The sequence below is a fragment of the Rhamphochromis sp. 'chilingali' genome, assembly GCF_963969265.1.
Source record: "Rhamphochromis sp. 'chilingali' genome assembly, chromosome: 2".
In the NCBI taxonomy this organism is placed as follows: domain Eukaryota; kingdom Metazoa; phylum Chordata; class Actinopteri; order Cichliformes; family Cichlidae; genus Rhamphochromis; species Rhamphochromis sp. 'chilingali'.
Genome location: NC_137930.1, coordinates 51,321,675 through 51,334,139, shown reverse-complemented (window position 1 = coordinate 51,334,139; position 12,465 = coordinate 51,321,675). Strand labels below are relative to the sequence as shown.

The following is a 12,465-nucleotide window of genomic DNA, read 5'->3' as shown; positions in this document are numbered from 1 at the left end:
TTAATGTGCTGCTGACTGCTTCTAAAAATGTTGCTGCAGCAGAACTGGCCATCTTCTGCTGGCTTTCGGTCCCTTCTCCTCCTCCCCTTCACTCGGTCCAGGTAGGCCCAAAGCACCAGGCTGTTGCCAGGACAACCAACCAGAAATGCTAGCAGGTAGACAGATGGGATGATGAAAAACGAGGGAGACCAGTCACTGTAGTCACAGAGAGGGGGGTTGGTAGGAGCAGGGGAGGCGAGATAAGCTGGTTCTGACATCACTCTGTATATACTTGGTTTTTTATCGAAAAGGTTTTGGCATTAAAATCCACTGGAGTTTTGAAATACTGTAGCCAAAACAGCATAATATCTAGATGTGAAGAGACAAGATTCCTGCACTGGAGGAATGGTTTTAGGTGAAGAGGTCCAAATTCCAGGAGTGGATAAGCCTCCAGTTCACATCTGTTGATTTTGATGGTCTGGAAATTCAGTGAAAGATACAAATAGATTTTAAAAACTTTAGCTACACTCATTTTTGGGATTATGTAAATTTATGTTTTTTCCATGCTCATGCTTCTCCCGAAAATATATTAAGGATCATGAGGACCTCACTTTTTTCTATACAGCAATTTAAACACTTAGACAAACAATTTTAGGCAATTTTAACATAATTTAAAACTCATACAAGACAACAAACAGAATCAAGACTGCAACAGTGCACACTAAAACCTTAAGTAAGGAATTTCTAGGACCATGAGCACTTTCACTGTGATGACAAAACATGATTTAACTGAGTAAACATTTATAGCTTTCTGCTTTCACGTTCAATTCTGAAAGTGAATTCTGAAAATCTGCATAAAGCTCTCTCCAACTGGCGTGTTTTATAAATACATTTTTTATCTTGACTATGTGAAATAAGAGAGGATTTTGATGAAGACGCTTACCTTATACTTGCTTTATTACCTTGGATAAAACCAATTCACAGGTGCTTACAACCATGGTACGATAGTTGTTATACAGAAATCAGCATCATCCCATCTTCTCCTGCTGAACTTCCAGTCTGGGTTTTCTTCTGTCTCTCTCTCTATCTCAGCTTCTGTAACAACTGAAGAAGGTGAGTGTTTCTCTTAAGTCTAAATATACACCAGTGTCGCCTAAACACACACACAAGTAAACTAAAACCCAGAACCCTCCTTTCTCCCATTCTCCAAACTAGACCACCCCAGCAGAAAGTAACAAGACCTGCAAGCATCAACCCCCCCAACACAAACATACTCACCTCCCAAGAGACACAATAACTCCACTCATCCTTCCCCCCACAAACTCGAGATACACAAACAGAGTCCTCCGTCTCCTATACTGCTCGTATTCTCCATGCAAAGACACAAACAGATCCAAATGCACCTATAGTACACAAATACGTGCAAACACAAGCACCCTCTTTGTTGTCGGGGGTCTCACATTTGCTCTCAGTGGTCAAATGCGGCTACCCACACTGAGAGCAAATAACAGCCCTCACATTCATAGTCAGACTACAATATCAGAATAGAGGCAGCCTTCATGAATACAATGAAAAGGCCTTCAAGCCATTGATCCCTACCCAGTGTAAACTGGGACAGAAATAAGAATTTCCATGTGAAAGTACATCCAAACCCACAGCTGTGTTGTCTCATGTCTTATGGAAGCTGCTAAAAAGTCCATTAAAATCATGCTCAGCATGGATTCTGAGATCCTTTCTCAATTTCAGCTGTACAAACAGCATTATCAGTTATATTCAAAGGAGTAAGACACTTTGATCGAAGTAACAAAGTCAGTTTAGTCCAAGAAATGTATTCGTTTTATGGACTTATTTATCTTCATTCTGCTCATCCTTAAAGTGCATTTTCTCTTTTGGACTTTCTTCCTAATAATGAATATGGTAAACAATGACTCACACTGTTAGTTGTTATGCTTACGAAATGCAATAATAAATGATTAGGACTTAATAATAAAATCATTCCAATTTATAAGATGATAAAAGACTATCTTTAAGAGGTAGTTGGAAATGTCCTGTCTAAACCTACATATTGTAAGGAGGGAGGGATAATGACGAATGGGGTCAGCGTGGAATTACAGTGTAAATAGTGAAGATGTTAGGATAATAAACAGGAAGTGCGTGTTTCCACAGAGGTCATTCTGCCACTAACCTGTAGCTATGGGAACAGATGTTTCTAAAAAAAAAACAAAAAAACATTCCAGTCAGTCTTTTCTCTTATAACACACACACACACAAGCACACACATGCACACAGACACAAGCAAACACACACACATGCACACAAAACTTTACTGCTGAGAAGAAAGGAAAGGCAGAGTAAATACAAGTAAAAAGAAAAGAAAACTGTAGGCTGTTGTGTGCTGATCTCAGAGGTCAGTTTGCATCTGTTTTCAGATTTTATTCAGTCTACCTACTTGTATTTTTGCTAAAATGTCAGTATAATTCTTGTATTTTATCATGCCCCTCAATGCAATACAGCATAAAAAATAAAACTAATAACTGAAATATGTTGTATTGTCATCAAGCTGTCCAGCAGTATATAAACACAATCATCTTCAGCTGCAAAATTAAAGCAATAAAGACTCTAATTAATCAATAATATAACAATTATGACCCCACATAAAGAGTATTATTAGATATTGATGATAAAAATGTTTTTTTTTACTTTAGTAGGATTAAGTAGAATTTTACCCAGATACAGAGTGTAAATACTTGTTTTTCCATTTTTTCACTGTTTTTTTTTTTTTACAACAGTTACTCATTAGTCTACAAAAGGCGTGTAAGTGTGCAATAAAGTGCAATGCCACTTTTCACATTTCACCTAAATTCATGCATAGAGCTGCATATGAGCCTGAATTTCAGACCACTGTCATCAATTTCTTAAAACTATATTTCTCCTTTTATTTCATAGAGAATCCTTGTAAATCTAACCATATGTTTAGGATGCCTACAAGTCTTCCACTTGAAAAATGTTCTTTCGGCTTTGCTGTGCCTGTTAATTGGTACCTTTTTAAACATGGTAGTGGATCGTTTGCCTGCTGAAAGGAGAACAAGATAAGGATTTGCATAATATGCCTGATATGGAAAGAGCCACAAGACAGGCAAAAAGCACACAGCGGTAGAGTCTTTCATGGGGATTAAATGCACTGTGGAGAAATAGATGTTTCATCATGTCTGTCTACAGAACAGATCAAGCTTTCATCTGTCTTCTGATTGTCGTGATGGTAGGAGGCGAGGTGCAGGAAAGCCTTTCATCCGAGTGTAAGCAATTTTTGTATATGGGGACGCTGCTTCGAGGGCTTCAAGAGCAGTCGTTTAAAAAGATTTGCCAGTTCTATGGGGGTAAGCCACGATTTGTAACCCTCTACGACACCTTCAACCACATCCCTATTTATTCTGCCTACACCTTCAAGCGCTCAGACGGCTCCAAGAAAGTGGACGTGCCTTGGATGTATGAGCCGCAGGTAGGCAGGGTTGCTAGCTTTGCTGTCTGAGCCTTCAAATGTGTTCTGACCATCTGCCAAAAAATGGTGGTGTTTCTGTATTTTGTTTCTGTGTGTGTCTGTGTGTGTGTGTCTAATATCTGCTGATATTCTCATGCACTGGTAAATAGGCTGTAGTCAACAGAACAGGGTTATATATAAAATAATGACCTGTATTGCAAGTCTCTTTATGCCCGTTGTACAATATAATCAATCCAATGCCATTTTTTTTCTCTCAATATGACGTGATATCATTCATGACAAATATGTTGAGATACAGATATGTATGAGAGCTTATGGACGAATAGTAATTCACCACAGTTTAAATACAACTAATCATTTCACTTTTTGCCACTAGGTGCTTGTCACAAAGTTTGAAAATTGAAACTCCAGTTTTATCAATAAATGCACTACTACCACTGCTGTGAGGTTACCAGAAGGTCAAAAGTTCTTTTTTATCAAGTAAAATGCTGTTGCTGCAAAAAATTACAACCTGAATGTTCTGTTTTTGCTAATTCACTGTGATCAGTGCAAATGTATAGGTTATGTATGTTAAAATATATTAAAATAAACATAGTTGAACTAACACTTTTTACTAGCAGCATCTCAGCCTTTTAATAATCTTTTTGTAAATGATCAGTGAAGCCCATTTTCAGAATGCACACCCTTTAAATAAAATGAAGATGACACATTTAGTGTTGTTGCTGGTAATAAATAATATAAATATATAAGAAATCTAAATATCCTGTTTATTTTACAATTTTAACATGACCATGTTAATAGCTCTCCTCAGTGTCCGGCCCCAGAGACATGCAGCAGCTGCCTTCAGAAAATGTGCATGGGAGTTTTGAGGATGCTCAGGCTGTGCTTGAGGACTACTCCGACACTGTGATCTACGAACGCGGTCAGCTCAATCCAGACGAGCACCAGGCCGACCCTGACGACAAAGCAGCCACCTACACGTTGACAAATGTGGTTCCTCAGGCTCGTGAGTTCAACATTGGTCCATGGAAACAACACGAGAACACTATCCGCAGGAGGCTCAACAACTACTGCAGGGGCACCGCCTATGTGGTCACCGGGGTCACCACGTCAGGCCACACAATCCGCCGTCACAACATCAACCGTGTGGGCATCCCTACCTACCTGTGGTCAGCCTACTGTTGCCCTGATTATGACCACAATGCTCCGTACTCCGAGCGCTCCAAGTTCCCTGCGTTTGCATCTCGTGGGCTCAACGACAGAGAAAATAATAAAGTTATAGAGATGACGGTGCAGCAGCTGGAGGATTTCCTGAAGAGAGTAACTTATGTTGACAGCTCTTTCCAGATATTCTATGACAACTGCCTGCCTCCTAATGGTGCACCACATTTGTCTTAAAAAATTAATTACATTTCCATTAGTGTGTAAAACAATCAAAATGTTTGTTCATCTTCACATTATCTCTGGCAAACCCATGCTCCTTATAAATTAAAACTACACCTGCCTCTGTAGGCCTTTTGTTCAGGACAGAGATTAGACCAGCTGTTTTACATTTTCTCGTACACCTTAACTACAGCAGTTCTCTGCACCTCAGTTTGCACTAGTTCTACAGCCTTAGAAGAGCATTTCTAGATTTTGGGAAAAGTACTCGCTGCTAATTGCTCTGACATTTGGATTTCAAACTGTACCATTAAATGTGAACTACACACAAAAGAAACAACATTATGGCCATTTAATTAGAATATAAAAATAAAATCCTCTTTCTGTCTGCTACTCTATTTTTTTGTGACTGTCTATTCATTTTATTCAGCGTCTGGTCTCTTTACTCGTTTTTTCACACAGGAGGTCACACATGATACAGTATTATAACATAAAACAGACAAGCCGATATTAACTCCATGAATTATATCAGTGAATGAGACTGAATGAATGATATTTCGGGCAGATCCTGGCAGTTGGCATATGACAGCAGGTGGTCATCTCAACTGTGGATGCTGTGACCAGCAGCAGATTGATAAAGAGCCCATATGAGTCAAAGAATAACTTGCTGATGTGACCAGAAGAGGGAGACCCTATCAGTGTGATCTCAAGCTTCACTATTTTCACTTTTGGGCAGTGCTTTAAGTGGCCCAAAAGAGGTGCCGGTACTCTATTTTTTTTCCGCCTCCCCTGAGGTAACAACAACTATATTGAATGGGTTTTATATACAACAGTCAACAGACAACCTTATACAAAATAATAAATCATTTTATTAGTTTATGGATTTGCTTGGGCTAGAAAGAGCTACTGAACATAAATAAAATGTGCAAAAAGGTATTGAAATTTTTTTTAACAAAATGTACATAAAATAAATTATAAACTAATTTGTATTTTGCTCTCTCTTGAGTCACTGCTGCTATCAGCAGCAGCACTTGTAAAGTGTACCTGCAGAGCTTGGTAGTTCTCCCATACTGCTTTCACTGTTCTCTCACTTGAAGCAACCCAACGCACTGATAAAACACGGCCTATCACAAGGAGACGTTGTCCAACATTGTGAGCACTCTCGGTTAACTCCCTTTGGTTTTTTGGTGATGCATGGTATAGGGAGTAAAGCTGATCTAAGAATATTTTAAAGTGGTTGATTCCTCCTACCTCCTTCAAAACATCACAAACTGCCAGTTCCAGTCTGTGATTGGAACAATGCCAGACAAACAGGTAAGGGAATTTGGAACAAAGCTGTGCAGCAACTCCTGCTTTCCTCCCAAGCATCACTGAGGCTCCATCACAAGCAAATGCCAACAAATGTTCCTGTAGGTAGTGAGGGTCAAAGCCATTATTATGAAGACATCCTAACAGTGCTTCAGTGATGTCCTTTGCTGTGGTCCCCTGCAGCTCAATCAGTTCAAAAAGTATTGTGTCTGGATTTTCACTGGAAATAGCTGACCGCAGGCACACGACAAGCACAGACTTTCCACTTATTGTAGTGGATTCATCAATGAGCACACACAATTTTCTTTCATTCATCACTATGTCATTGACTACCTTCTTTTTCATTTCAGCTGCAATGTGATCCAGTATATTTGCACATGAGTTATTAGAGTGCAAAACTCTGCCCATCTTGACACCATTTAAGACTGGCATGTCTGTAAAGGCACGCCCATGCTTGCCAATCTTATAAGCTGTTCTAAACACATTGCAAGTTGAAGCGTAGTCAGCCTTTCTCATATCTTCAATGTGTTTTTGCATTGTATTTTGTGTTGCCTTCTCTTTTATTTCAACTGCTTTCTTGTGATAAATTGAGTCTCTGTGCTCTTTTATTTTCTTTCGTAGTGAGTTTTGTTGTGCAGCCTTGTCCCTTCCAAAAGACGAGATTAAGCACCCACTCCACTCCTGCGACACTCTCTGCCCTTGCTGCATGTCCACGCGAGCACAAACTTGACTACACACACTACAACCCAACTTTTGATTTCTGCTGATCAGCCACTTGTAATTTGTGGAGAAATACCGGACTTGTGCTTGGGACCAACATTCTGGCCACTCATGCTCGCTAACGCGGCTGTTGTCATCGGTAGAAATGGTGTCATTCTCGTCCTCGTCGTCGCCAAAAGTGCCGTCGTCCGCGGCTGCGACACTAGTGCAGCTTTCGTTAGCTTGCGTCTGACCTGCAGCGATATCATTCTGGCTTGGTGGGGTGTCAGCCAGCGAGTCCTCTGATTCTGACCTTGTTCTTTTACTAGTCAGAGTCTGAAGCCAGGAGAGCATATTAAGTGTTCATTGTTTTTGTATTTTAACGAGCAGCTGTTTGCGCGTTTTACACACACTCTCCGGACCACGTTGAGTTGTTGACATGACAACGGCAAAAGCGACGCATGCGCTTTTCACTTGTAAAACACATTGGTGTATGGGTAATGTAGTCTCTGCTCTCGGTGGGACGAATTAGGAAGCGTGCTTGTGAAGGGCGCTCTGTAAAGCGGCAGCGCAGCCAAACGATTATAACAGATGTGCAAATGAGAGTACCGGTACGCTAAAAGCACGTTCTGGGCGCATGGAGAGGTGGCGGTACTCTCAAGAGCTATATTTAGAAGTGGCGGTACTGAGTACCGGCGCGTACCGGCCCACTTAAAGCACTGCTTTTGGGGGAGTGAAAAGAGAGAAACAAGGTCATGTTCAGCTGTGTCTGTTACTTTACAGTAATGTCCACATTTGTCCAATCCATTCTGAACCCTGAAAATTTATGAAACTATATACATAAAAATGACTGTAATCCATAATAAATTAATTAAACAGACATGTTTTATTCTAAAATCCCTTGGATTGAAGTTGAAAGTCTGAATTTCAATCACATATTGATTGATTTAAAATAGACTGTGATGGAGCATAGAGGCAAAATGATCAAAAATCATGGCATTGTCTAAAAACGTATGGACCCAATATTATGCTGCAAATTGAATCACTTTTGCTATTCCCAAAAGGAGAATGAAACTAAGAAGAAGTAGTGTAGATAGTCTAACTAAATACAGTTGTAATGATTGTGTATTCAATTCAATTTTATTTTATTTATACAGCACCAAATCACAACAAGAGTCACTTCAAGGTGCTTTATGTTGTAAGGTAAACCCTACAATAACACATACAGAGAAGAACCCAACAATCATATGACCCCCTATGAGCAAACACTTTGGTGACAGTAAGAAGGAAAACATCCCTTTTAACAGGAAGAAACCTCCCACAGAACCAGGCTCAGGGAGGGGCAGCCATATGCCACCACCAGTTGGGGTGAAGGGAAGAAGACAGAAAAAAGACATGCTGTGGAAGTGATCTGGCGTCATAGAAAGATAGGTTTCATCTGCATAGCACTGAAAATGTATGCTATGCCTTCTGATGGAGGGAAGCATGTATAATGTAAACAGAATTGGTCCTAGCACTGAACCCTGTGGAACTCTTTTACATGAACAAAGTGGAATCTGTTGGATAGATATGATTCAAACCACTGCAGTGCAGTACCTGTAATACCTACAGCGTGCTCTAATCAGATATTATGGTCGACAGTATCGAACGCTGCACTAAGGTCTAGCAGGACAAGCACAGAGATGAGTCCACTGTCAGAGGCCATAAGAAGATCATTTGTAACCTTCACTAAAGCTGTTTCTGTGCTGTGATGAGCTCTGAAACCTGACTGAAACTCTTCAAATAAACCATTCCTCTGCAGATGATCTGTTAGCTGTTTGACAACTACTCTTTCAAGGATTTTTGATATGAAAGGAAGGTTGGAGATTGGCCTATAATTAATTAAAACAGCAAAAGATGTTGTTTTTTTTTAAGTAACAGTTTAACTACAGCCAGCTTTAAGGCCTATGGCACATAGCCAATTATTAGAGATAGGTTAATCATATTTAAGATTGAAGCATTAATTCTTTGTAGGACTTCTTAGAGCAGTTTTGTAGGAATGGGGTCTAAAAGACAAGTTGATGGTTTGAAGGAAGTAATTACTGAAGTTAACTCAGAAAGATCAATTGGAGAAAAAGAGTCTAAATGAATATCAATGGTACTGAAAGTAGCTGTAAATAATGTTACATCTGTGAAATGATTTTGAGTAATTTTTTCTCCAATGGTTAAAATTTTAATTGTAAAGAAATTCATGAAGTCATTACTAGTTAGGGTTGAAGGAATTGTTGGCTCAACAGTGCTCTGAGTTTTTGTCAGCCTGGCTACAGTGCTGAAGAGAAACCTGGGGTTGTTCTTATTTTTTTCAATCAGTGATGAATAGTAAGATGTTCTGGCTTTGTGGAGGGCTTTCTTATAAAGCAGCAAATTATTTCTCCAGGCTAAATGATGATCCTCTAAATTATGTGACACACCATTTCCTCTCCAGCTTACGAGTCATCTGCTTAAGGCTACATGTTTGGGAATTATACCACGGAGTCAGGTACTTCTGATTTGAGACCTTACAGGAGCTACAGTATCCAGAGTCATATGTAGTGAGGAGGCAAAGTTATTAACAAGATAATCAACCTCTGTTGGAGTAGCGTTGCTCTGCTCTGTGTTGGTGCAGGGCCTTGAACATGATAACAGTGGGTGAATTATATTCTTAAACTTAGTTACAGCTTTCAGAAAGACATCTACTGTGATGAAGTCTACTCCCCACTGCTATTTAACACTGTTAAATGTAAAATTTTTATTCCATATGTTAAAACAAGATCTAGAGTGTGATTAAAGTGGTGGGTGGGTTCTCTTACATTTTGAGAGAAGCCAGCTGTGTCTGATAACAGATTAAATGCTGTGTTGAGGCTGTCACTTTTACATCTACATGGAAGTTAAAATCACCCACAATAATTAATTTATCTGAGCTGAGCACTAAATCAGGTAACAAGTCTGAGAAATCAGACAGAAACTCTGTGTGAGGCCCAGGAGGATGCTAGATGATAACAAATAAGGCTGTTTTTTGAGTTTTCCAGCTGGGGTGGACAAGGCCAAGCATTAGACTTTAAAATGAATTAAGTCTGTTTTGGTCTTCAGTTGATTAACAAGCTGGTGTGGAAAATTGCTGCCACACTGCCCCCTTGGCCTCTGCTTCGAGGATTCTTATAGTTAGTATGACTCAGGGGTGTTGATTCATTTAAACATAGGTTTCTGTAAGGTGGAGTATTTGTTGATCAATCTCTAACAGCGACTTGGAAGAGAGACCTAATGTTTAATAACCCACATTTCACTGTTTTATTCTTTGGTGCTGTTGATGATACTGTGTTCCTTTTTCTTTGTGATTTTTTAAAATGTCTAAGTCATTTTTTGATGATTTTTATCTGTTTTTTTGTCTGTTTGGGAGCAGAGATAGTCTCTAAGCGGATGGGGTTTTGGGGTGATAACAGGAGGAGAGAAGCATGAGAGTATGAGAGATGTTAAGGCATATGGTGAAATAGATGGTGAAATTAGGAGGAAGTTAGATAGTGCTGTGGTGTCATGAGTTATGGTTTGAGGCGAGGCATTCACATGCTTTATCAGATGCTACCCATCCTGTTATTAGCTCTCAAAAGCTCCATACTCAACCATCTCTAGAGTTACAGGGGGAGATTTGTGCAACTGCAGTAGTCGCAGAAAAAGAACCAAGACACTGACTTTGCACAGGGACAGGCATCTGGTGACAAGGGAGCATTTTAAATTAGCTTCTTCTATTTTCAAAGAATTTGTGCTTTACAGAACACAATAAACTCAAATCAAAAACAAATCAAAATCATAAACATAAAAAATATAAATAAATAAATAAATTTTGAAATATTTCCTAACTGCAGACAGCACAAGTGCATGAATTTGGTAATTTATGTCAAAACACATTTATTTTTTATTAGATAGTTGGCATTGATGTTAATTGATATTGCTATTTTATTGTGTGTTATTTTATTGTGTGATTTGTATGTTTGTACAGCACTTTGGTCAACACCACTTGTAGGAGCCATAATTAAATGTATTGAATTTTGTTGATCACTGGGTTTTCATTTGTTTGGTTGCTATGGTGATGCGTAACGGGAGTCACGTGGGTGCTAGAGGTGACATTAAGAGGGCGTTGTCAGTCTGTCTGTCATTCACTGGTTTTGATTTTGACAGAGAGGAGGGCTGGGTAGCCGTAGTTTTTTGTTGACCGCTGCACAACGAGTTTCCCGTTGTTGCATTAGAGCCTGTGATGTTTTAAGAGTCTGAATCAGGAGCCGATCACATTACTCTGTAAACTCTCAAAGCACTTTAATAAACAAGAAAACAATTCCACCTCTCGCATTATTGCGTAAAGTTGACAGCGTGTCGGGCAAATAGGCAGGCTCCATCCCCGGCCTCTACTGTTGTAATTAAAAGTGATGTATAAATAAAGAAATAGAAATATGCAGAGAACATGCAAACGCCACACAAAAAGGGCTGAGCTAACCAGGAACCTTCTTACTGGTGTTACCCACTTCAGTATCATATATGATTTCGGTATAATCAGCACTGGAATCAGCACATGTGTTGCATGAAAGAGAAGGACTGAACGATCAATTTCTTTGAAATTGAAGTTACAAATTGAGACAATGAAAAATTAACAATTTAACTATATATTATTTAATTATATATTTCAATTCTCATTCTTGCATTAAAATATAGAGCGTGCACAACGTTTTAAATCTCTCATAAGTGAAGCTTGTGTTTAAAAAATTATATTATTCATCCAGACCAAGAAGAAAAAGTAGTGTAAGCTCATCTTCATTAGTATTTGTGAGAGGATGTCAGACATGCTTTTACACTGTGAGTTGAGGTTTTGTGGTGAGATATTCACACATTCATCATCCACACTCTAACTCACCCTGACAACGGACAGACACCTACCAGCTTGCACAAAGACTCAGTAAGTAACATATTTGTCTCCCTCTGTTTCTGTCCTTTTGATGTACAATTCAGATGTTTTTTCCTTAAATTTTTTCATACACCACCCTGTTTCTGTTTAAAGGAACCACTAAGAATGGTTTTGTGCAGGGTGCAGAGACGTTGGAGTAAATGATTAAATAAATAAGAAATGGATATGTATCCAGCATATGCTGGATATGTTCTTAGTGCTTATTTTTTCTGATTATAGTGTTTTATGTATTTTAATAATAAAGGCCTATATAAAGGAAGGCCAGCTTTGACTCACAAACCAAGTGCTCAGCCAGACTAAAAATAAAGGAAGAGCTGCAGAGGCATATTAATAAAGAACAGGAAACCAGACAGAAAAAGCAGAACTAAGTAACACAGAAGTAGTTGTTTTTATCTAAACTATGTGTGACGTGTAAAGGACTATATGCTAGAGATCTGCAAAATGGCTTTGGGCTGTGCATGTCTCTCTCTTCCAGAAGATGATTAAATAAAATAATTATAAATATTTTGACTAACTGAGTCGTGTTCTCTCTTTTCAGTAAAAGAATGACAAGAACCAGATTTAATAGTATGTAGATATGTACAACAGAACAAAAACAGCATATGCAGCATGCTTTGATTCAGAAGCGGGT

At 39.0% G+C, this 12,465-nt stretch overlaps 1 protein-coding gene across 1 annotated transcript; it reads left to right on the top strand.

The window, feature by feature from the left end:
- Window positions 1–927: 927 nt before the first annotated feature.
- Window positions 928–5,374, top strand: LOC308392309 (endonuclease domain-containing 1 protein-like). Its single transcript, XM_080875288.1, has 2 exons — window positions 928–3,478; window positions 4,280–5,374. The coding sequence occupies exons 1-2, from the start codon at window positions 3,185–3,187 to the stop codon at window positions 4,874–4,876; spliced, it is 891 nt and encodes a 296-aa protein (XP_080731414.1). The 5' UTR covers window positions 928–3,184; the 3' UTR covers window positions 4,877–5,374.
- Window positions 5,375–12,465: the final 7,091 nt, after the last annotated feature.

What these genes read in the sequence shown, in the direction of transcription:
- LOC308392309 (XM_080875288.1), top strand. Translation starts at nt 3,185, where the DNA reads ATGTCTGTCTACAGAACAGATCAAGCTTTCATCTGTCTTCTGATTGTC. An exon ending in CTTGGATGTATGAGCCGCAG is followed by an intron (nt 3,479 to 4,279) that starts GTAGGCAGGGTT and finishes CCATGTTAATAG; the next exon opens with CTCTCCTCAGTGTCCGGCCC.